Source organism: Guyanagaster necrorhizus (genome assembly GCF_019112545.1).
Source record: "Guyanagaster necrorhizus MCA 3950 unplaced genomic scaffold BT62scaffold_17, whole genome shotgun sequence".
Lineage (NCBI taxonomy): Eukaryota > Fungi > Basidiomycota > Agaricomycetes > Agaricales > Physalacriaceae > Guyanagaster > Guyanagaster necrorhizus.
The window spans coordinates 565187-588088 of record NW_025064896.1 but is presented as its reverse complement, the minus strand read 5'-3'; the positions used below and the strand labels follow the sequence as shown (position 1 = coordinate 588088).

The 22902-nt window shown below is 47.1% G+C and overlaps 8 protein-coding genes across 8 annotated transcripts; 6 read left to right on the top strand and 2 right to left on the bottom strand.

The window, feature by feature from the left end:
• Nucleotides 1–172: 172 nt before the first annotated feature.
• On the top strand, nucleotides 173–2801 carry BT62DRAFT_933767 (beta-tubulin; the record flags this gene model as incomplete). The annotated part of the gene is made up of 23 exons (XM_043186612.1): nucleotides 173–207; nucleotides 261–269; nucleotides 321–389; nucleotides 438–473; nucleotides 526–621; nucleotides 674–761; nucleotides 817–828; nucleotides 887–912; nucleotides 966–1085; nucleotides 1133–1204; nucleotides 1259–1396; nucleotides 1449–1510; nucleotides 1560–1602; nucleotides 1649–1737; nucleotides 1783–1830; nucleotides 1883–1934; nucleotides 1988–1993; nucleotides 2042–2088; nucleotides 2145–2205; nucleotides 2253–2315; nucleotides 2365–2402; nucleotides 2451–2516; nucleotides 2567–2801. Coding segments are annotated over 23 exons (1379 nt in total), but the record flags the coding sequence as incomplete, so codon positions are not given.
• Nucleotides 2802–3227: 426 nt separating this feature from the next.
• On the top strand, nucleotides 3228–4892 carry BT62DRAFT_981499 (DUF1479-domain-containing protein; the record flags this gene model as incomplete). The annotated part of the gene is made up of 8 exons (XM_043189604.1): nucleotides 3228–3374; nucleotides 3428–3633; nucleotides 3684–3883; nucleotides 3936–4078; nucleotides 4135–4175; nucleotides 4234–4376; nucleotides 4428–4634; nucleotides 4687–4892. 8 exons carry the CDS (start codon nucleotides 3228–3230, stop codon nucleotides 4890–4892), a joined length of 1293 nt encoding a protein of 430 aa, XP_043038215.1.
• A 906-nt stretch (nucleotides 4893–5798) lies between these two features.
• BT62DRAFT_1077492 (cytochrome P450) lies at nucleotides 5799–8651 on the top strand. Its single transcript, XM_043179305.1, has 14 exons — nucleotides 5799–6353; nucleotides 6404–6504; nucleotides 6554–6689; nucleotides 6744–6841; nucleotides 6898–6994; nucleotides 7042–7114; nucleotides 7165–7394; nucleotides 7445–7511; nucleotides 7567–7759; nucleotides 7820–7986; nucleotides 8046–8144; nucleotides 8197–8207; nucleotides 8259–8295; nucleotides 8351–8651. The coding sequence occupies exons 1-14, from the start codon at nucleotides 6230–6232 to the stop codon at nucleotides 8523–8525; spliced, it is 1608 nt and encodes a 535-aa protein (XP_043038214.1). The 5' UTR covers nucleotides 5799–6229; the 3' UTR covers nucleotides 8526–8651.
• Nucleotides 8652–10245: 1594 nt separating this feature from the next.
• On the top strand, nucleotides 10246–12820 carry BT62DRAFT_1077491 (cytochrome P450). Its single transcript, XM_043179304.1, has 14 exons — nucleotides 10246–10562; nucleotides 10613–10713; nucleotides 10765–10900; nucleotides 10957–11054; nucleotides 11106–11202; nucleotides 11254–11326; nucleotides 11381–11610; nucleotides 11661–11727; nucleotides 11783–11975; nucleotides 12026–12192; nucleotides 12240–12338; nucleotides 12408–12418; nucleotides 12469–12505; nucleotides 12563–12820. Exons 1-14 carry the CDS (start codon nucleotides 10439–10441, stop codon nucleotides 12741–12743), a joined length of 1614 nt encoding a protein of 537 aa, XP_043038213.1. The 5' UTR covers nucleotides 10246–10438; the 3' UTR covers nucleotides 12744–12820.
• On the bottom strand, nucleotides 12795–15011 carry BT62DRAFT_970628 (CDF-like metal transporter). The gene is made up of 13 exons (XM_043188987.1): nucleotides 14984–15011; nucleotides 14426–14925; nucleotides 14312–14368; nucleotides 14153–14252; nucleotides 14009–14103; nucleotides 13884–13958; nucleotides 13743–13833; nucleotides 13587–13686; nucleotides 13421–13536; nucleotides 13241–13368; nucleotides 13165–13185; nucleotides 13012–13115; nucleotides 12795–12959 (listed from the first exon to the last, which is right to left on the bottom strand). The coding sequence occupies exons 2-13, from the start codon at nucleotides 14690–14692 to the stop codon at nucleotides 12911–12913; spliced, it is 1203 nt and encodes a 400-aa protein (XP_043038212.1). The 5' UTR covers nucleotides 14693–14925; nucleotides 14984–15011; the 3' UTR covers nucleotides 12795–12910.
• A 599-nt stretch (nucleotides 15012–15610) lies between these two features.
• Nucleotides 15611–17370, top strand: BT62DRAFT_1077489 (uncharacterized protein; the record flags this gene model as incomplete). Its single annotated transcript, XM_043179303.1, has 4 exons — nucleotides 15611–15657; nucleotides 15713–16650; nucleotides 16705–17084; nucleotides 17167–17370. The coding sequence occupies 4 exons, from the start codon at nucleotides 15611–15613 to the stop codon at nucleotides 17368–17370; spliced, it is 1569 nt and encodes a 522-aa protein (XP_043038211.1).
• A 229-nt stretch (nucleotides 17371–17599) lies between these two features.
• On the bottom strand, nucleotides 17600–19404 carry BT62DRAFT_921002 (CDF-like metal transporter; the record flags this gene model as incomplete). Its single annotated transcript, XM_043184267.1, has 10 exons — nucleotides 17600–17648; nucleotides 17701–17804; nucleotides 17926–18053; nucleotides 18109–18224; nucleotides 18275–18374; nucleotides 18430–18520; nucleotides 18565–18639; nucleotides 18690–18775; nucleotides 18979–19054; nucleotides 19105–19404. 10 exons carry the CDS (start codon nucleotides 19402–19404, stop codon nucleotides 17600–17602), a joined length of 1125 nt encoding a protein of 374 aa, XP_043038210.1.
• Nucleotides 19405–21891: 2487 nt separating this feature from the next.
• BT62DRAFT_874257 (uncharacterized protein) lies at nucleotides 21892–22158 on the top strand (the record flags this gene model as incomplete). Its single annotated transcript, XM_043182539.1, has 1 exon — nucleotides 21892–22158. A coding segment is annotated over one exon (267 nt), but the record flags the coding sequence as incomplete, so codon positions are not given.
• Nucleotides 22159–22902: the final 744 nt, after the last annotated feature.

Here is a 22902-nt window from a genome sequence, read left to right as displayed (position 1 = left end):
GCGCAAGGTCTCAATAACTTGAAGGAACGGCCCAGCGGTACCGGTAAGTTATTAGTGATTTAATTTTAAGGTTAATTAATTGCCTAAAACGCGTATCACGTGATTGATTCCAGACCGGCTGAGACCCGTCATGGTCACTGTCAGTGTCTTGTCTCTGCACCATCATAGTCAACAATGGGCGCATCTCGGGAAATCATCAATCTTCAGGTAGAGCATTTCTCTCCGATTGTCCCAATTCCATCACTGATGAGGAGATATAGGTCGGCCAGGTGCGATGCCCGACTCTGGGAGATATCGTTCCATGTTGACTTTGTTTTTAGGCAGGCAACCAAGTCGGAGAAAACTTTTGGACAATGATCCTTGCCGAACATGGAATTGACACTTCAGGAGTACGTCGTTCCTTTCGGGGATTCATCGATTCAGCTCAGCGTTTGTAGGTGTACAGAGGAAAGAATGACCTGGAGCTCCAACGGGTACGTAACCTTCTGATTTTTTTCCCATTTCATGTCATGAAAGGAATCGCAGGTTGGAACGTACTTTACAGAGGTAGAATTATCCGGCCAGTATCGATATGTTCCTCGATCCATCCAAGTCGATCTAGAGGCTGGTGTTTTAGACAGGGTAGACCCATCTAGTTGTATCGTTGAAGATCTGGACTGAGCCTTTCTCTTAGCTGAGGAGCGGCAAGTTGGGCAATTTATTTCGACCCGATACGTTTGTCTCCGGCGAGCCGGGCGCAGGAAACAACTGGGCTAAAGGATGTATGTGGCGCGTAGCTGAAAAAAAAAGATAACTTAAGCTGATCTATTCTCATAGTCTACACTGAAGGTCATTCGTTGCTGAGATCTTTCTTATTCTTTACGTTTACTCAACAACAGATTCGTAGGCGCCGAGCTTGTAGACGGGATTCTAGTCAGTACGCTGTTTCACCAAAGTTCCTGTACGGTCTAAAATATTTCTTGTAGGAGACCATCAGGAGGCAATCAGAAGCTTGTGATGCTCTACAAGGGTTCCAGCTCCTCCACTCATTGGGAGGAGGAACTGGATCGGGCCTTGGATGTTTATTGCTCTCAAAGTTGCGAGAAGTACGTTTCGACACTTCTTCCTCTGAACCACATTAACAAGACTCTAGGAATACCCCGATCGTATGCTTGCTACCTTTTCTATCATGCCTTCGCCTAAAGTTTCGGAAACCGTTGTCGAAGTATGTGCCCCCCGCTATTACTATGTCTTGTTCTCACCAATAAGCCGGGTTTAGCCGTATAATGCGATGCTCTCTACACATCAACTTTTGGACACGACTGACTTGACGATTTGCATTGACAATGAAGCGCTATACGATATAAACCAACGAATCTTACATATCAAGAGCCCATCGTTTAGCGATTTGAACCAGGCAAGTCCAGTTTTTATGTATAGTGACCCTGTCAACAACCGTGCATGCATAGGTGATTTCGAAGGTGATGTGTGGAGTCAGCACGAGTCTCCGCTTCCCTGGCCAGCTCAATGGGTTAGGCCCTTTTACGCATTCCGTGGTATGAAACTTACCTTCCTTACAGCGACTTGCGGAAACTAGGAATGAATCTAGTTCCGTTCCCTCGGGTTTGTGTGTCCATTTCGCATAGCATTTTCTCTGATTTTGTCCTAGCTGCATTTCCTCATGCCAAGTTACGCGCCTCTGTTTGATCCAAAGTCCAGGTCGTTCGAAAGGATGAGCGTGCCGGAACTGACCACCGCGTAAGACTGGTTCCCTGGACTGAAATTCGGCTTAACGTCTTGCAGGCTTTTCGATCGCAGAAATCTACTAGTGGCCTGCGATCCACGATTTGGGTATGCCGAAACCTCATGCAACTTGTCTTTTCTCTTAACCTTCCTCTATCAGGCGCTACCTTACAGCATACACAATTTTCCGAGGACAGATCTCCTCACGCGAAGTAAGAGTTCCTTTCGTACAGGATCGGCCTTGCTCATGAATTTATCTTTACAGGCCGAAGTGGGTGCACTGTAGTTTGAATCTCGAACACTCCTCTTACAGTATCAGGTTGCGGTCCATGATCTTCAAAGCAAGAACTCTCAACAGTTCGTCGAGTGAGTGCATCTAATCAAAAATGTACTCCGTGTAACAACTAAATGGCCTTCTCTAGATGGATTCCCGACAACGTTTCTGTGTCCATAGTACGGGTCCCTCCCGTGGGTCAGAAACAGGTTGGTGTATATGTCCTGTGCATTTCGGTCTCTCACCTATCTGCTAGGCTGCCACGGGACTTGCAAACTCCACCTCTATTCAGGAATTATTCCAGCGTACTCTGGATTCGGTGCGTTGACGAATGACCACACATGCAGATATTAATATGGCACTATCAGTTTTCTCTGATGTTCAAGCGTCGCGCCTTTATGCACTGGTAAGGGATTCTTTGGTTTCTAAATCACCTTTCTCATCATATCTGAAGGTACACTGGCGAAGGGATGGATCCAATGGAGTTCACAGAGGCGGAAAGCAACACGCTAGATCTCATGTATGTGCCAGAGCGATGCTGTGAAGGATATGACTCTCATCCCGCTTTAGAGCGGAATACCAACAGTATCAAGAGGCCACGCTGGAAGATGAAGAGGAGTACCTCGAGGAGGAGGGTGCAGAGTATGTGGAAGAGGAATTGGCGATACAATAACGCCAATTGTGTCGTACCATCTATCGAGTGCACGTTACTGATCTACCTTCACGCCTCTTTGTGTATTGGACAGGTTTTTACTCGGACTGTACTTTTCGTAACTTGACAATTCCATGTTAATTCTTTAGGCAGGAGGTGTTATCGTGATCGCACCTATGACCAGTGGGAAACGTACAATTCTTGCACCAAATTTTTATCAAGGTTTCCTTATGAATGACGTCGCGTGCTGTTCCTGCACTTCAACAGGAGCTGCAATATCAAGAGGCCACGGTAGAAGATGAAGAGGAGTACCTTGAGGAGGAGGGCGCAGAGTATGTGGAAGAGGAATTGGCGGAAGGAGAGCAATAACGCCAATTGCGTCGGACTCAAGACTGTAGATTGCGTAATTTGACAATTCTATGCCGTACCGGTGTCACCGGCAATTCTTCAGGCAAAAGGTGCGTTCGTGATCGCACTTATGACCAGTAGGAAATGTACAATTATTACACCAAATCTCTTATCAGTGTTCCGTTATCTTTGGGGACCGAGGACACTGACAATTTTTTATTTCCTTGTACCATGACCGGACCCGCAGATTTGCTCAAGCTGAAAGCACATATCGCCGCTTCGTATCCTGACTTTGAGGCGAATGTCACAAAGGCATGGAAAGAGGTCATTGACGAACTAGCGGTGGTCACCGAGACTATTAGTGAACAAGGCGCCAACGTATGTATGCTTGGTTAACTGTCTTATCATATATGCTCACGCCGGTTGGACAGTACCTGCCTCAGCTTGAATTCGCTGACTTGTCAGATTTAACTGAGGCGCAGAAGACAGAGATCAAGAGCAAGGGATGCGTTGTCATCCGTAATGTGATAGAAGACCAACAAGCCATCACATGGAGGCACGGCCTTCAGGATTTCGTTGCGGCGAATCCTGACGTCGAGGGGTTTCCGAGTGAAGATAAACAGTTCTTCCAGTTGTTGTGGGTGTGCCAATATTGTGCGAACCCAACCCGCTTTTGACCCTTTTCAGCTGGACGAAACCACAGATAGAAGCTCGCGCACATCCAAATATGCTCAGGGTATCAACCTGGTTGAACCAGATTTATCACTATGACGGCGAGCTGGCAAGAGACGGGGCAGTGGATCTGTCTGAGCCTCTGAGCTATGCCGATCGGCTCAGGATGAGGCATCCTGGAGTGCACTGGGACATCCATCCGCCACATGTTGACGGTAAGCGCAGATGCTGTCCATTTGATTCCCGTAGTGACGGACCATGGTGTAGGTGGAGCGATTGAACGGTGGGAAGATCCATCGTTCCGGTCGGTCTTCAAGGATATCTTCGAAGGCAATTGGAAGAAACACGATCCGTACGATCTGCGCGGAAGGATTAATGCGAAAAGCTCGTTGCATAACAGAGTAGGACAGGTATGTATCCGCCATTAATGGTAACAGCATGGAGTTGTAACATAATCCTTTAAAAGGCTACGATCTTCCGAACCTTTCAGGGATGGCTTGCGATTAGGTATGTGTTTACAGTATAAAGAACTGGGATACTGGTTCCATTCCCGCAACTATTACAGCAAAACCGCACCGACAGAAGGCACTATTCAATTCTTCTCGAACGTCATCATGAGTAATGTGTATATCATGCTGCGACCGTTCTTTCGACCTCTCGTCCCTGCCGACTCTCCCGACATCTTGAAGGCCGAGAGCTGGCAGTATGGTAGGTACATCTCCAACCCCGCGCGTTCCAATTGACCATATCTTCCCACAGACATCTCGACACCGGACTTTCCTGGAATCATTCCCAGGGACAGCGGTTATACCGGGCCAAGGCCGACACCTGACCTGCATCCTCACCTCAGACTCGAGAAAACCATGATTTCAGTGCCGAAGGTTCTTCCAGGTGACACCGTGTTTTGGCATTGCGATATGGTTCATGCCGTCGAAGCCGAACATACCGGAAAGGAAGATTCTTGTGGTGTGTTATTCCTCTGCAGTGGCGCCCGGTTTGATATTGAACAGCGATGCAGTGATGTATATCCCCTCAGTGCCTCTCACGCCAATGAACAAATCGTACATTGAGAGACAGAGAGACAGCTTTTTGAAAGGAATCAGGCCACCTGATTTCCCTCCTGGTATCAAAAATGAGCACGAATTTGTTGGTATGGGCTCGGCCGTAGATATATTGGAACCTGCGGGGAGAAGAGCGATGCTGTTGCCCGTATCTGTAGCATGACTGAATTGCGAAACGAAATGTTAATTAGTTTATCACCCAAGTTGATCGCCCTGCTAATAGGCAGGCCGATAGAGTCAAACCACGCTTCTTGGGCTGAAGACTGTTAGCGGATCAAGTTACATGGATAAACGAGTATTTCACCAGCAGCCCTTGACTCAGGCAATTGATATTCTCCTACGACGTCGTGGACTGGATTTAAAAAGCTGATTCAGGTCCAAAACCGGATGATCACCTTACCTTGGAAATCCATGAACACGCCGGCAATACTGCGCTCGGGTGTTAGGCCTCTTGTAGGCACCAATGGAAAGATGGACATGACAGAATCAAGACAGACCGATAGTTCGACTAGTCGAGACACAGAACAGACCCTAGGCTTGATGCCGGAACTCCGGAAAGTATAAGTCAAATATTAATAATAAGAGTGAAGGGGGGACGCTTGTAAAAAGGGCGGTATAACCTTGCAAATTTGGGTGACGCAGAAGGAAATCCCCCTTGGCCCGGTGGATCATTGCGTACATGTCATGCGGTGAATCACTCGCCGAGGGTTTGGTGGATAGCGAGAGAAAATCCAAGGGTTTAGGTAAGTACTTAATGATACCGAAGATTGTCATGATCTAACGCCGACCGAGGGTCCCAAAAGTGAGTCTCTGAACAGCGGCTAAGTACTGAGAGTAGTCAGCAAAAAATTGGATGAGTATGGCAGACTTACACTTGCCGACAAAACTCGCAAATTTGCTGTGTACTTGAGGACTACGGCTCTTCAATTCGTTGTGCCTAATGATTCTGCTAAGGCGCAGTCCCCGTGGTTTCGAGGTTTGCAATTGGCTGCTGCCATATGGCACGGAGGATTCAATGACGTATCGTTCCTCCTCTCCAACCGGTGGCTGACCAAGCAGAACCCATTGCGTTCTATCACTGTAATTCTCCGTTCCTTCAAGTTACAACCCAGACCTCGGTCGGTAACTGGAAAATACCTCTAGGCGAGACGTATACATCGTCAATTCGGACAACCGCAACATTGTTAAACTCCACCTTTGGTTCATGAATCTTAATCTTAATCATCACCCGGGCTTTTCGAAGGACTTCTGGACTTTGAAGGCATTCGAGTCGCCTAGTGCCGGGCCGTTGACTGAAGTTTGCTTATGTCCTAGTAGTCTTTTGGCCTTGTTATTGATGTAATGTGGCTCATTTCAAGCCCCACTTTTTGGCTTCGTCTTGGAATGGGGATGAAGCCCTGATGTTCTGGAAGAATCCTGTTGCCTTCTTGAACCTTTTCCGTCACTGCGCTTTATGTTTCGACTATAAAGCGCCGCCCAAATAGCATAGATGTATCAACCATGGAGCCCACTTCTCTGTTTATCGTCGCGCTTCTTGCCATTGCCATCATTATTTTAATCTCCAGGCAAAAACGTTCTGTCGTCAACCAGCTTCGGGGTCCTCCTGTGGATTCCTGGCTTCTCGGTAAGTCTCATCCTCTGGTGTGACATCGCATGCTTATCCCGTCTTTCAAGGTAATGAATATGCAATCAAGCATCAAGACCAAGTCGGCGATTTAGACTTTCCTTGGTATCGTGAATACGGTGCAGCCTTCCGTGGAGCTGTTTGCTATGGCGTCAGTATCTGCATTTTCCCTGCAGGAAGATATCTGATTTATAATCTAGCAAGATGTATTGGTTCTTGGCGATGCGAAAGGTCTACAGCACGTCCTTCACGGCTCTGGGTACCGTTATCCCAAACTCCCCGATACAGATTATAACATGAATATCCTATTTGGGCGGGGAATCGTCACCGTAGCTGGTGCAGTTACATGTCAATTCGTCGACTCTTTGTTACTCAATATGTTTCTGCTAGGATCTATTCATCAACGGCACCGGAAAGTTATGAATCCCGCTTTCTCTGCAGCACAACTTCGGACGTTTCTCGGCGTCTTCCAACGATCAGCGAAGAAGGTGCATCTGCCTGATAGATCTTTATTTGTGATGGACATCTAACAGGGGTTGCTTAGTTCTCTGGAAAACTCACCGACATGGCTGAAAACGGACAACTGAATATTGATACGAAGCTATGGCTTGGCAAACTGACTTTGGACATTATTGGCGAAAGTGAGTCCGTTCTGAGAGATACCGTTACCAAGTACTGATATTAAAAGGTGCCTTTGGATACAAATACGGCGCGGTAGATGACGAAAATGATAAACTGGCTAATATATTAAGCACTTTATTGTTCGTGACATCAATTTCTTTAACGATCTCTTTTGCTCATTTCCTTTCAGCTATGATGCGGGAGCACTTCCTTCCCGTGCTGGAATACTGTTTTCGGCATTGCCTAGAATCATGCCAAAGCCCCTCCTTCAACTCATGGATCTCATTCCTTCCCGGCAAAAGACGCATTTCTCAAGTTTCAATGTCGCTGCCAAAAAGGTTGGACGAGAACTTTTCAAAGAGAATGTGGAGGGGAAAGATTTCGATTCATCTTCCGGCAAGGACGTTCTCAGCATCTTAGGTGAGTCACTATCATCGGCCCAGTGTACTCGAGCGAACTAACTTTCGTAGCGCGGGCCAACGCCCAGGAAGAAGAGAAGAAGAGGTTGAGTGACGATGAAGTCCTTGCTCAGATAGCGTCAGCTCATCTCTTTCCGACCTGATGCCATAATGTTGACTCTTTGCAATGATAGGACACTTACCTTGGCAGGACACGAGACAACTGCATCTACGCTTACCTGGACTCTATTCGAACTATGCAATCACCCTGCGCAGCAAGATCGTATTCGGGCAGAAATAGCGCAAGTCCGGAGCCGGTATCAAACCAAAGGCGAACTCACTTCGGCGGATTACGATAGTATGCCGTTTATGAATGCTGTGATCAAGGTGTGTATCCCTCTTCCTCCGCTTCCTCTGAGTCGTGCACTTATAGATTGGGGCTGGTAGGAAACTCTTCGATTCCATCCTATCGTTCCCACCCTGTTTCGTGTCGCAGCTTGCGATGATATCATCCCACTTGCTGATCCAGTCACCACTTCTACGGGAGTCAAACTCACTGAAATCCACGTGGAGAAGGGCCAGCTGGTTGAGATTGGAATCGGTTACTACAATCGGTTAGTGGTAAAAGCTTACGTTCTGATTCGAGTCTACAGTCCCTTACGGACACTTTCAGTAATCCAACGGTGTGGGGCTCTGATGCCGACGTTTGGAATCCAGATCGATTCTTGGGTCAACTGGATAAGCAGACTACAGTTGGAGTTTATGCTAACCTGTAAGTATGTTTCGGTTCGTCAAGAAAACAACTCTCATTTCTTGATTTCTAGTCTCTCTTTCAGTAAGTTAGCATTATGATCTTTGAAAACATCTATCTCAATACTACCACTAGGCGCTGGAGTCCGCGCTTGCATCGGCTGGCGTTTCGCGTAAGTCCTCCTTCCCTTCCTATACATGACTCATGCTTATGTCGTATTGTTCCAGCGTTATGGAGCTGCAAGTCATCCTGTTTGAACTGCTCGAGTCTTTCGAGTTTGCTCTCCCTAATGCAAGCATCGACATCAAGCGACAACATGCCGGGTTGATGATTCCCATGGTGCGGGATGAGATGTCTAAAGGTACTCAGATGCCGATGCGCTTGATTCCGAGCCCCATCTAATGACTGAAGTCGTTTTCTTTATCCATGTACAATAGCTACTGATTATCTGTGTACTGACTCTGTAAACAAATGGACATACATGTACCTGCCTGATTCAATATAGGTGTAATGAACTCAGAAACTCGGAGAGAACATATCTGATTCCTGACCGATAAGAGAGTAAAAACCTTTATCAGAGGCCGCAAAACACGGGTAGTTATTACACAGGTTGAATATACACAGAGGATGTCGGAGGTCCACAGAACGCTACGTCAGACTCTGCATTCTGTTAACTTGTCAGAACGATGTTTTATACTTCTAGGTGTTTTGAGTGACATCTGCTGCATTGCACATCCTACAATTGTAATAGCAGAAGAATATAGGTAGCAGTCTCAGTCGGGCACAGCATAAGTGAAACGACTGTATTGGATGAGTACTATACCTAATAGCAGAAGAATATAAGTAACTGTTGGAAATCTTGGGTGTTGCACAGGGTAGACTCCAGGCTGGTAAGGCCAGATAGAATGAACTTGTTATTCTACAGCTCCTACAGAGCTTGTATTTATACTCTCCAGGCTTATATCTAGAATTTACTACAACTTTCTCTTTCTCTCGAGCTTACTCATCAACTCTCGGCATGATGCCGGATTGCCCTTTCTAGAACTTTCCGGCAAAATCCTAACAGTAACGGTCTATGAAGGAGTGTGAGTGATATAGTAGAGAGCACGATACCGGTATACATACCTCAGTCGGGCATAGCGTAGGTGAAATGACTGAAGTTTACGGGTATTTACGGCCAGGCTATATATAGGTGCGACAGGGGGCATGTATATATGGTAAGTAAGAATAGGTGATAGTCAAAAGAGTGACGATCGAAAGGGTAATAGTATGGGTATACGTACGGATATCCTCCAACAAACTGAGTCCCAAAGCCCTGACTTGACTTGGAATTATTGTCACGTTTATCCTGAAGCTCGACGATGGATCATTATGACTGGCAGCTTTCGCGTGCTAATGCCACAATCTGAGCAGATCGCACGTGTATATCGGGATATTTGCGCACTGTTTTTTCAAATCTAAGATCTAAGATTCGTGAAAGGAGGATTAAAAAGCTGGTTCAGTTTTGCGAAAGAAAAACTGGCTTGCAACTGGCCGAACTTTAAAGACCGAAACAAAAGGAGTACTTGAATCTTTTTGTGAAACCCAGTGATAATAAAAATATCTAGACTAAAATAAAAGACTTTGCTGGAGGTAGGACTGCTCAAAACGACACCGGTTGTTCTGCATGGAAAAGACGCACAAGGGGATACCGGTCCGAACTCCGGCAAAACCCGAAAGTCACGTATCCTTGAGTTCGTTTAACTGAATTCGTTCGCCTAGGAGTAGTATAACTCGCATACCTAGTCATCAGTCGGTAACCTAGGTACCCCCAGATGCCTCGTATATATTGTCAATTCAGACGCATGCCGGAACAACTGTAACATCTACCGTGGCCTTTTCATCGACGCTCGGTGTAAAGAATTCTCCCTTCTAAAGACATTCGAGTCTCGTGTCGGGCCGTTGACTCAGTTCTGCTTATGAGCGAGAAGCCGTTCGCTCTCGTCATTGCGGCTCATCTATCCCCTTAGTATGGGAATGAAGTTTGATATCAGAAGAATCGTGTTACTTCCTGCCTGACTTGGATTGATTTCTCTCTTTGTTCTTTCGACCGGCCCTGAATGTACTTGTAACCGAGGTTAGACTTCGATATTTATCATATTAGCAAGACGACACTCAGGAAGTAACCGCCAGCCGCTAATGAGTCACATCTGCTCAAAATATGACTCGGCATGTGCTGCGATTCTATTATTGTAGAGATGTGATTACTTTTTCCGTCTCTAGCACATTTCCGACTATAAAACCCACGCTGTCCGAAACTTAAAGGTGTCTCAACTATGCATCCCACGTCTTTGTTTATCGTCTCGCTTCTCGCCATTATCACCGCCATTTGTACCTCCAAACGAAAGCGTTCTGGCGTAAAGCAGCTTCGTGGTCCTACTGTGGACTCCTGGCTTCTTGGTGAGCATCTTCGTTCCTGACCATGGCTTCTCTGACTTCGGGCTGTCAAGGTCATGACTATGCCGTTCAGTATCAAGACCAAGTTGGCGATCTAGAGTATGCTTGGTTTCGTGAATATGGTGCGGCCTTCCGTGGAGCTGCTCCCTATGGTGTCAGTATCTTCATGTACGTTGTCACAGCAACGTTTCTAAATTTAATGCAGCAAAGTGTATTGTTTCTTGGCGATGCGAAAGGTCTACAGCACGTCCTTCATGGTTCTGGATACCGTTATCCCAAAACCCCCGATTCCGATTATAACACGAATATTCTATTTGGGAAGGGGATCGCCACAGTAGCTGGTTCGTTTACATTTCAAATTCTTGACAGTCCTTGCTAACTTAAACTTGTCCTCTAGGATCCGTTCACCAACGGCATAGGAAAGTCATGAATCCCGCTTTCTCCGCAGCCCAACTTCGGACTTTCCTTAGTCTTTTCCAACGATCAGCCAAGAAGGTGCCTCCGACTCTGAAGTTGATGGCATACAGTCTTAATCTGCGTATCTAGTTCTCTGGAAAGCTCATTGCCATTGTCGACGGAGGAGAGTCGAGTATTAATATAGCTCCTTGGCTTGGCAAGCTGACTTTGGACATTATTGGCACAAGTGAGTCTGTTCTGGAGGGATGCCCTTCTTCCGTACTGACGGTTAGTAAAGGTGCATTTGGATACGAATACGGCGCCCTTGACGACGAGAATAACAAGCTCGCTAATACACTGAACAATTTATTGTTCCTAGCACTGTAACAAACATTGGACTACTTTGTTTGCTCATTTTCTTTCAGCCATGACTCAGAACTCCTTCTGTCCCGTGCCGCGATACTGTTTGCCACCCTGCCAAGAGTCCTGCCAAAGTCCCTCATCCAAATCTTGGACCTCATTCCTTCCCGGCGAAAAAAACATTTCTCCAATTTCAAGGTTGCTGCACAAAATGCGGGACGGGAAGTGCTCAAGGAGAACGTCGAGGGGAATGATTTAGATTCGTCCACCGGCAAGGATGTTCTCAGCATCTTAGGTGAGTCACTGTTATTGGCCCAGTGTACTCGAGCGAACTAACTTTCGTAGCGCGGGCCAACGCCCAGGAAGAAGAGAAGAAGAGGTTGAGCGACGATGAAGTCCTTGCTCAGATAGCGTCAGCTTATCTCTTTCCGTCCTGACACCATAATGTTGACTCTTTGCAATGATAGGACACTTACCTTGGCAGGACACGAGACAACTGCATCTACGCTTACCTGGACTCTATTCGAACTATGCAATCACCCTGCGCAGCAAGATCGTATTCGGGCAGAAATAGCGCAAGTCCGGAGCCGGTATCAAACCAAAGGCGAACTCACTTCGGCGGATTACGATAGTATGCCGTTTATGAATGCTGTGATCAAGGTGTGTAGTATTTCGTCCTCTGCTCACTTACCAATTCGGTATACCGGCAGGAAACTCTCCGATTCCATCCTATTGTTCCCAGCTTGTTACGCAGTGCTGCTTGTGACGACGTAATCCCACTTACAGACCCAGTCATCACATCTGCAGGAGTCAAGCTCACTGAAATATCTGTGGAGAAGGGCCAGCTTGTTGACATTTCAATCGGATATTACAATCGGTTAGGATAACCAACCTTAGTGTTTGTTTACTCACGGATGCGTCCAGTAATCCAACGGTATGGGGCTCCGATGCCGATGTTTGGAATCCAGATCGATTCTTGGGTGAACTGGACAAGCAGACGCCACTCGGGGTTTTTGCTAATCTGTAAGTTTGCCGATATTTTGGTATTATTCTCCAGAAAACAGATCTTATTTCTTATGTTTTTTTTAATAGTCTGACCTTCAGTAAGTCAGCGTATCGATCTTAAAAACATGTCATTCAACACAACCGAAAGGTGCTGGAGTCCGCTCCTGTATCGGCTGGCGTTTCGCGTGAGTTCCCGTCTCTCCTTATTTATCATCATCTGGGCTCATGTTGCATTATTCCAGCGTTATGGAACTGCAAGTCATCTTATTCGAGCTTCTCGAATCATTCAAGTTCTCCTTCCCCAAAGCAGGTATCGACATCAAGCGGAAGCCTGCTGGGATAATGATTCCCGTGGTAGGGGATGAGATGTCCAAAGGTACTCAAATGCCACTACGCCTGATTCCGAGTCCCATCCAGTATTGAAGACGTTTGTTCAATACTGTACTACTGTTGTTGATCGATATGCATATTTTCATTGAACAATATGCAGACAAATGGACGTAAGCGTACTGGATTTAGAGATTAAGATATATATCGCATCTTACGGTAGGCATTCCACATCTTCTTGGCATACCAACTCTTGCTAGATTTCAGATGTATTTGCGATGTTCAGGTTTGTGTGATACTTCGTGGTCGACGCTGGCGGGAAAAATTAGCACAAGAGTGATCAATCCTTTCCTACCGAACATACTGGACAAACGCTCGCTCGACCATCGGCAGCGTCTCGAGTTTATCTTGGAGGTCCTGGCTCAGGTCATGCGATTTCCATAGAGGTGTGTCACTTGGCATAACGATCTTTTAGAGGTATCAGTCCACGTTGTCCCAATTAAATTGAGAAACTTGCATCGACTTCGACGAGGAATTTCTGGGAGAACAATGAATGATAGGTAGCTGAAACGGTATTTTGAGGACCTACATACCTCCCCACTGTGGTATGCTCTGCAAGAATCGATCTGCTTGATCTCATCGCTGAATGTGAGCGTCTTATAAATGACCAGTTGGGTAAATTCATGAGGGGCAGCCTTTCCAGCGAGGTAGCCGAACTGGACTGGTGCAACGCAATATGAGTATGATAAGGAAAATCATATGAGAGAACGCACTGTATGAGGTGTATGTCCACGAAACGATAATGACACATGAAATAATAATAGCGCCCATAGGATCAATCCACCACTTAAGCTTGGCACCGGCACTACTTGTGAGAATGCCAAACCCACTAGCAAAATGGAATCAGACATTGGCTACAACGCAAACAAGCCGACATACTTGATTAAGAGATCATTCCGATGATCCTCCCAAAGTACCTGAACCTGCGAGCTCGAGTTGCGGATCGAGAAGCAGTACAAAAAGAGAAGCACTTTTGTGACTAATGCATTTGTATTAACGGAACACTTTTCGCGAATAACAAAGTAAGCTCCCCACCAAAAGCGATGCCGACAGCAATGACGGAGGGAACATTGAAATCTAGAGTTTCTCCGTCCTTATGGGTGGAGAGGTCTTGAATCGAGAAAGCCTTGATGCGGTTAATCACAAAATGCATTCCCGGTAGGGGTGCGGACGTACGACCAGGAGGATGCTGACGGAAAGCATGGCGAACGAGTACACAATGTTACCGATAGTGGTTAAACGAGCACCACCCTGATGAAGGGAATATATCAACCAAACAACGCGGAAGCGACACCACATACGCTAGGGTATTTAACAAAGTCCACGCTCCTCGACTTGTGATGGAGCAGGTTCAGGAGCAGGTTTGCGACGGGGTCAAAGACAGAATCGGCAGCAGCTATACGAACCTCAGCAAGTTGTACGCCCAGAAATATCCTTGTACTCACTAGCGAAGAAAGACAGAGATAAAGACGATATAGCAGCGTAGAGCTGTAGAACAGATAATACGCAATTTGCGATAAACGAAGCGTATACGGCAATTTTGACCTGCAATCACCCAGATCATCAGCCACGTTTCTTCTTCACATGTGGCGCACACGACAAACCTTCAAGGCGTTCTCCTTCATGCCCTCTTCGCCACCCTGGGCATGGCTCTCCATGGTCTACTCGACGAAGAGAAACATCATAATACAATACAGCTTCGAATCTCTGCAACAAACCTTCAATAGCGCATCAATCTTCTCATTCTGCATCTCGTAAAACTTGCCAATATGGCGCTGTTTGCGTGGGTTCCATCGTCTGCGCAGAGCAGCCACGTCATCTGGGTCTCGCAGAGCAGCTCTCAGCCTGAAAGGATCGTCGACAGGGTTCTCGGACAACGTGCTTTCCACATCAGGGACAGAGGTACCCGACCGAGCGGGGGATACTGGAGGTGTCGGAGGGGTACAGCCTGGCTCATAGGGAGAGGGAAGGATGATAAAAGACATCGGAGAAGAAAGGCAAAGAAGTTTTGCCGCCGCCGCTTTTTTATGACTATTCGCAAGTTACCGAAGCAGAAAATGCTTGGCGTGATAACAAGTATTCATGCAGGCGCCCCATAGCGCCATGAGAGAAGTGGGAGGTGCCTTTGGGGAGGTTGAAGGTGAATTTGGAGAGTGACCAAGTGCCAGTGGACTCTGGTACCGAATCGTTGGGTTCAATATTATATTGGCCTACCGATCTGCCGGGTCAGTCCAGAGCACTGGTACGGCCATCCCGATCCTCTGTCGATAACGTACCAAATACAGGTTTACATTTGCTCTTTCGCGTCCTCTAGATTAAGCAAGTATACATCCAGGTCGTCGTTGAAGAAGAATGCAGAGAGGTTAGTGCAAGAGAATTCAAGCAGAATTCAAATTCCGAAGCTGGCATCGGCCCGGGAACCCGGAGTTTCGAAATTGCAATCATCTCCGTATTTTACCGTTTTGACGGACAAATCGGTGGTACAAAGCGGTGGCCCGGATGCAGAAGGTTCCAAAGTAACCAGCACGTCTGATTGACAAAAGGCAGAATAGCTCGATACGAACACATAAATGCAATGTAAGCGTTTGTGGTCGTACCCTTTTCGAGCGTTGTAACAAAGCTCTCCTTTTTGTCGTAGCAATCCTTTGTCAAATGCTGTAACTGTTGCTGTGAGGAATCCTTCCGCAGACGGCCTCCAAGGATCCTTTGTTCTTAAGCCCGGAAGAGGTTAAAGGTGGGCTGATTGCGATTTTTGATTTACCGCTTTAGACTCTTTCAGGCCTGTTTCGTACCGTTCCTTTATACTTCTGACTAATCCGTTGCGAGAAAGGGCCTTCCAGCACAAAATGTAAAGCTCTTTTGTTCTATGCACAGCAAGTCGCCCATAAAAGAGGGTCTCCCCAATGTCTGCACTCAACTTTCTTGTCCTTCAGTTTCTCATTTTCCTCCCGTACGTCCAAGCCTCCATGATAGAATTAAAGAAACACTTATAATACTGTGCACAGGAAACACGTTCATTGTCTGATGAATTCCTTTCCGCAAGAGATCATCGACTCCATCATCGATGAAATACCACGCACCGAGCCCTTTACCAACCTCAAAAGTTGTTCTTTAGTGGCAAAAGCTTTCCGCCGTCAAGCCCAGGGCAACTTCTTTCCGTATTCCTTCTGCGCGATCACGCTACCCATCCGAGCTCGATCCCCCGACCTGTCTTCTGAACTAAAACGCTGCGAAGCCTTTTACGAGCTTATTCAAGGAAACCCCGACATCGCTAAACATGTTCGACATGTCACGTTCAAGGATGTGGACTTGTTTGATGCGATCGAAGCACATGAAAGGCATAGAGTGGAGTTCATGGACAAGACTCGGCATCTGGTAGACCATACGCTACATCTCGTCTTAAACAAACTCGTCAAGCTGGAGACCCTCGAGCTGCACTTCTTCGATCTATCGAGGATATCGACTAAATTCGTCGCTGCCCTCTTGGCACGTCCAGTCACCCACCTCATATTGGATGACGTCTTCATTCATCACATCGAGGACCTGCTCACTCTGATCCGGACTTCACCGGAGTTGCGCTCATTGGCCCTGGGGAAGATAACCTTGCTGGATTATGAATACCAGCGCCGAAATCTGCCGTATGAGACGGAGAGACTCACTCTGAGCTACAGCGAATTAGCATCGTCCCGTGGTCCGTGCAGCCCAGCTGAAGTGGAGACCGTGATATTTGAATTATCCGAGGCTTCAGTCTTACGAAGTATGGAGGCGTTAAGCCGTCCCGAGTCTCCCATCTCCTTCGATAGGATCGAAAACTTTGAGGTGTATTCCAAAGCGGCATACGAAAATACTCCTGGCTCTGTGAACGATGCTTTGGCCGAGATATCGATTTGGCTGGGTAGCTTTCCTCGTCTCCGCAAGTGCGTTCTTCCGCTACTCATTCCCAGTAAGGCATCTTTTTCTGCATCTAAACGTTGCTGATTTTGACCCTCATTCACAGGAGACCACCAAAACCGACCAGATGCACTAGGACCAGCTCTCCACATCAAACATGTTGAATCCCTACGCGTCGTCTTCAACCTAAACAGCACTGAGGATATTATAGCATCTTTGGATTGGTGGACAAACAACTTCGAAATGGCCTGCGGCCAGGATTGCATGATCCAAGAGATCGTACTCGAGTTCTCCATCATGGCGGAGGATTGGGATATCTCCGAGATCGACTTTGTAGAGGGCAATTGGTGGTACCTCGATGATCTCTTTGTCGACAATGATAAAGGTCCTAAGATGCCTTTGCTCAGAAATGTTTCGATTGATTTCCGTTCCGACGGGGGGTTTGAAATACGTACGAGGCAGCGTGTGGGGTTCTATAATCGAATGGTAGAACTCCTTCCAAGCATTGATTGGTCGTGAAAGTACTTAGTTGTAATGCACGTGTACTATTATCTTCCCTCGGGACTAGGCACACATTCAGATGCTTGCTATCAGTTCTCAGAGTGGGACTGCCCCTAAGCGGGATGTCGTAACCTTTGACCTAATCCCTTATCTTTTAGCCTATATCGAATGCATGGACCGTGTCTGTGTACGACATATTCTTGGCTGTCAGGTGCAATTCTCGGGCTTTACTGGCTTTGTCGCTGCTTTTCCTCAGTCCGCAAGGGCTTAATCGCCCTTGTACCATTGTATAACACTTCACGGCACCGAGTACTCACATATACCGTCGTATCACTAAGGTCCATGATGGTACGAACGTGTTTACATCTCATATCAGAAAGACGGGGGTATTCGTATCTACCGCAATCGTACTTTCAACCCTGAACCAGTTTGATGGGAGCCTAGTGTTATTTATTTGTCCTTACGGTATACCTTCCTGGCATACCAACTCGTGCCAGATTTCAGATGTATTTGCGATGTTCAGGTTTGTGTGACACTTCATGGTCGACGCTGGCGGGAAAAGTTAGCATAAGAGTGATCAATCCTTTCCTACTGAACATACTGGACAAATGCTCGTTCAACCATCGGCAGTGTCTCCAGTTTATCTTGGAGATCCTGACTCAGGTCATGCGATTTCCACAGAGGTGTGTCGCTTGGCATAACGATCTTTTAGAGGTATCAGTCCGTGTGGTTCCATTAAATTGAGAAACTTGCGTCGACTTCGACGAGGAATTTCTGGGAAAGAAATGAGTCGCCGAAATATGTCTGTGCATTGAGAACCACATACCTCTCCACTGTGATATGCCCTACAAGAGTCAATCTGCTTAATCTCGTCACTGAACGTGAGCGTCTTATAGATGACCAGTTGGGTAAATTCATGAGGAGCGGCCTTTCCAGCGAGATAGCCGAATTGGACTGAAGAAAAGACGCAGTATGAGCCTGCAAGGGAAAACGATATGGGAGAACGCACTGTATGATGTGCGTGTCCACGAAGTGATAATGACACATGAAATAATAATGGCGCCCATAGGATCAATCCACCACCTAAGCTTGGCACCGGCACTACTTGTGAGAATACCAAACCCACTACAAAAATGGAATCAGACATTGGCTACAACGCAAACAAGCCGACATACTTGATTAAGAGATCATTCCGATGATCCTCCCATAGTACCTGAACCTGCGAGCTCGAGTTGCGGATCGAGAAGCAGTACAGAAAAAGGAACACTTTCGTGACTAAGATATGTGTTAACGAAACACTTTTCACGAGATAACAAAATAGGTTCCCTACCAAAAGCGACGCCGACAGCAATGACTGAATGGACATGGAAGCCTAGAGTTTCCCCTTTCTTATGGGTTACGAGGTTTTGGACAGAGAAAGCCTGGACGAAATAAGTCACAGACTTCATACTGATGCCAGACATACAACGAGGAGAACGCTGACGGAAAGCATGGAGAATGCATACGCGATATTGCCGACAGTCGTTAAACGAGCGCCACCCTGATGAACCAAATATATCAACTAAAAGGCCCAGAAATGACACCACATACACCGGGGTATTTATAAAAGTCCACACGCTTCGACTTGCGATGGAGCTGGTTCAAGAGCAAGTTCGCGAGGGGATCGGAGACTGAATCTGCAGCAGCTATACAGATGTCAGTAAACTATACGTGAGGGGTCGGACACATCCTTGAACCCACTAGCAAAAAAAGACAGAGAAAGAGACGATATAGCAGCATACAGCTGCAGAATAGATAGCGTGCAGTTGGCAATGAGCGAAGCGTATACGGCAATTTTGACCTGCAGTTACTCAAACTATGAGCCACGTTCCCAAATTACATGTGACGCAGATACATGCCTTCAGTGCGCTATCCCTCGTGTCATCTCTTCCTTCCTGAGCGTGATTCTCCAGACTCTATACAAAAGAAAACACAGGAGACCCCCATGACCAACAATTGAACAAACCTTCAACAATGCATCAATCTTCTCATTCTGGGTCTCGTAAAACTTCCCTATGTGACGTTGTTTGCGCGAGTTCCACCGCTTACGCAGAGCAGCCACGTCGTCTGGGTCTCGTAAAGCAGTCCTCAGACCAAATGGATCGTCAACTGGAATATTGGCCGTTGATAACGAGCTCTCCACGTCAGAAACTCTGGGAGCCGACCGTACTGGAGATAAAGGTGGTGTCAAGGGATTTCCCACGGAGCTCGATTCAGGAAACTTTCGAGTTTCTGAGGGGGAACCAGCAAATGATGGGGGCTCCATATCGATGGGAGGAAAGGGAGTAGGAGTGCAGAAGAGTTCTGCTATCTCCGTTTTATATGATGTGGACCCGTCCGCAAATTCCCGGGGTAGATACATTTGGGATAACAGCATGTGTTTGCCTCTAGCTACGAGTATTTTGGGAAGGAAGCCTAGAAGATACTGTCGAAGGATACGACGGATACGACAGTGAGGGGTGAGATCTTGAATTGCTCAACCTGATACCAAAGCGTCGGGTTCAACGTCGCTGCCCTACCGATCAGCCGGGTCAACCCAGAGCACTGGTAATTCTGGTCGAGGTTAAGTTCCAAATCCGTGCAATTATGGAAAGACTCTGACCAGCCATGTTTGTGTTCATTAGCTGTATCGCGAAGGAGAGGCCACGCCAAAACTGATTTCCAAATGTAGAACAATATTCCCCCGGTTGGTATGGGCAACATTATGTTGGCTTCTTGTTAGCCATGGTGGTAAGAAGTAAAGAGGAATGGTGGGCTACCAGTGGAACTAATTTTGAGAACGAATCAAGAAAAAAAGGAGTTACAACCTGAGGCAAGATTACTTAGAAGAGAAATATTTCTATACTTTTCATTGTTACCATTGGACCTCATCCACTCACTCTGCAAAGGAAAATAGATGCGTAAAATCACTGCTAATTAACAGTTCATTTTGTAGCAGAGCAACAAACAGAGAAAGCTGTACAAATAGTGTACTAGTGCCCTAGTGCATTGAAATTGATATAATGTGACATTCTGTCTCTCCAGTCCATCCTCTCTCTGTATACTAAGATTACAATCAGAAATATCAAAAAACAAGATAAAAAAATGCACCTAAATGAAATATCAGCATAATGATCACCAACAGATGATCTGAACCACTACATACAGGGAACTGGACAAAGGCATTATTATCACTGCTATCTCTCAAGTCAAACTTGAAGTCTAGATTCACAATGGATAGACTTTTGGGGAGATCAACATTTGTGAATGCCTTCAAGGACAGAAAGTATGGTGAATAAGACATAGAGAGGTGGTTGTTTATTGTAGGTGATGTTTAGGCTCTGGCGACACAGACGGTATCGGTGGACCGGATCTGGAGTTGGCGGGGGAGCGCGACCGTGAGCTGGCCGCTAAAGATGCTGCTCTCGAGCGTGGTAGCATCGTCCTGGAAGTCGTCGGTGCAGGAAGGGCATCCATGGGTAAGTAGTGTAAATGGAAGATGCCGGCTGAGTAACCGACCGACAGCCGTCGGCAAGAGCAAGTCGAAAAGGAAATGATTCGGAGCCCGCTGGAAAATGCCGGTTAAACGATCGAGCGGGCCGCTGCTGCCGCAAGTTGATTCTTGAACTTTGCTTCGCTTCAGTCTTCTTCAAAAGAGCTCTTCTTGTTCTTTCTTCCTACAATTTGGGAACGCCACTATTTCCATTGTTATCTCCCTACTAGGGCACCTTTAAACGGGAGTGGCACAATGCAATTTCTTCATTTGGGACCAGCCTCGCTTCACGCTGAAATCCAATATATAACGGATGAATTGGAGGTCCTGTTCTCTCATCACTTTCTTCCTAATTTCTGCTCTCTTCTCACATATTTTCCTAATGTCAGACTCTACCCGTGACGGTGCTCGAACTCCCAACCAACCCGTCGTTGCTCCCAACGCCGACGCCCCCCTGTCAGTTGGACACACTCTGATTAAAAAGAAAGCTGCTGGTCACGGACCGTTTGCTGTCAAAAACCTCGCGATGATAGACAGGCGTCTTGAGCTCGCTGAAGAGACGCGTGGCATGGCCCAGAGCCCGATGCCAGCCCGCGACTTTATGAATGAGTTCTTGCCGTGGAACGAAACCACTCCGATGCAATTCAGAAAGCTCCAGCCCAACAAAGAACAACTGAAGAAATTGACGGACATGGCTACCGCTTCCGAAGCCAAAACCTACGAATTATTTGTAGGTTCTTCAAGATAGCTTATGCTACAATTGTCTAATATTTGCTACAGCTCGAAACTTTCTCTGGCTGGCCTTTTGATCTCAAACCAGAAGACCGACGTCCGAGATATGCGCATTGTGTTCTTCAGTGGAATGACAGCCATGCCACCCCGGATAAGTTCTGTGATTCGCTCTCTGTGGACGTCAACGCCGTCGATGTCAGTCGCCCGACTATCAGGCGTTGCGACGCGCGCAAGCTCGATTTTGCTAACGTCGAGACTCACACCGAAATGAAGCCCAAGGTGTGGGATGATCCTTACTGTGACGGAGATGCTGTATCGGGCGGCGAAGAAGACGACAATGAAGACATTGAACGATACGAGGGGAATGATGCCTCAGCTGATAAAGTGGAGGATGAGGACAATGGCGCCCAAGCTGACGAATGCGAAGAAGACTATCTGCCTGAAGATCTGGGAGAACTTGACGTTGCAAATGACGAAGATCCCAAGAAAGGTATGGCTGGGGAGCCAACTGAGGAGGAAGAACAAGCCAGTGACACCGAACCCTTGCCTGATGAGGACTACCCTTTCGATAACAACACCCTTCGTGGTCAACGTACTCGCGGTCAGATCTGTGCTTACGCTGGGGCAACGATGACCATGCAATTCCGGACTCATCTGTTCACAGTCCTCATCTTCGGTCCCTACGCGCGGCTGCTTCGGTGGGACCGCTCCTCTGTAATCGTCAGCCGTCGGTTCAATTACGTTGAGTATCCACTTATTCTGTTCCGATTCTACAAACGCTTCGCCCAGCTTACCCTCGCACAACGCGGCCGTGATCGTAGAATATCTATCCCCACGAAGGTCCAAGGCCGCAGTGCAAGGGCTGCATTCAAGCGGTATGCTCCTGAATGCTGGCGAGGCAAGGCGTTGGACGAAGTTAGAGAGGAGATGAGCGTGAATCAGCTTGCCCTTTTGCGATTAACGGTTGGCTCAGGGCCTAGTCAACGAGTTTTCATCATTGGCGCGCCTCGTTGGCATCAGGGTGGATATTCTCCTTTGGGAAGAGCCACCCGGCACGGCATGGCTTATTGCGTGCGCAAGAGCCAGACGCTGTTTTATAAGGATTATTGGAGGGAGGACGCCCCCCACACTGTACCAGAGTCTGAGGTCTATCATCTCCTTGCGAAACATGAGATTCCGCATGTCGCTCAAATGGAATTTGGTGGTGACAGTGGTTTCGAGACTGTGGGTCATAGCTACGGGTCGAAGGCCTGGGCACGCGCGCACCACCGAATTCGGCATCTTATCGGGCATCTCATTGTCCTCGTTACTAAAGGTCGCCCGTTGGAATCGTTCGAAACCGCAAAGCAGCTTGTCTCCTGTGTCGCTGACGCCATGGAAGGTATGTGTATTCATGGGTTTGAGCCCTACACTCACTGACTGTGAATGGTTGACAGCGCACCAAAAAGCCTATGAGCTCGCAGGGATTCTACACCGGGATATCAGCGTTGGGAACATCATGATGACTCTGAATCGGGAAGATAGACGAGGGATTTTGATTGATTGGGACCACTGTGTCCT

What these genes read in the sequence shown, in the direction of transcription:
- BT62DRAFT_1077492 (XM_043179305.1), top strand. Translation starts at nt 6,230, where the DNA reads ATGGAGCCCACTTCTCTGTTTATCGTCGCGCTTCTTGCCATTGCCATC. An exon ending in GGAATCGGTTACTACAATCG is followed by an intron (nt 7,987 to 8,045) that starts GTTAGTGGTAAA and finishes GGACACTTTCAG; the next exon opens with TAATCCAACGGTGTGGGGCT. An exon ending in TGCATCGGCTGGCGTTTCGC is followed by an intron (nt 8,296 to 8,350) that starts GTAAGTCCTCCT and finishes GTATTGTTCCAG; the next exon opens with CGTTATGGAGCTGCAAGTCA.
- BT62DRAFT_1077491 (XM_043179304.1), top strand. Translation starts at nt 10,439, where the DNA reads ATGCATCCCACGTCTTTGTTTATCGTCTCGCTTCTCGCCATTATCACC. An exon ending in TTTGGACATTATTGGCACAA is followed by an intron (nt 11,203 to 11,253) that starts GTGAGTCTGTTC and finishes CGGTTAGTAAAG; the next exon opens with GTGCATTTGGATACGAATAC. An exon ending in TCAATCGGATATTACAATCG is followed by an intron (nt 12,193 to 12,239) that starts GTTAGGATAACC and finishes GGATGCGTCCAG; the next exon opens with TAATCCAACGGTATGGGGCT.
- BT62DRAFT_970628 (XM_043188987.1), bottom strand. Translation starts at nt 14,692, where the DNA reads ATGTCTTTTATCATCCTTCCCTCTCCCTATGAGCCAGGCTGTACCCCT. An exon ending in GTGGACATACACCTCATACA is followed by an intron (nt 13,369 to 13,420) that starts GTGCGTTCTCTC and finishes GCGTTGCACCAG; the next exon opens with TCCAGTTCGGCTACCTCGCT. An exon ending in GTCGAGCGAGCGTTTGTCCA is followed by an intron (nt 12,960 to 13,011) that starts GTATGTTCGGTA and finishes TTTTCCCGCCAG; the next exon opens with CGTCGACCACGAAGTATCAC.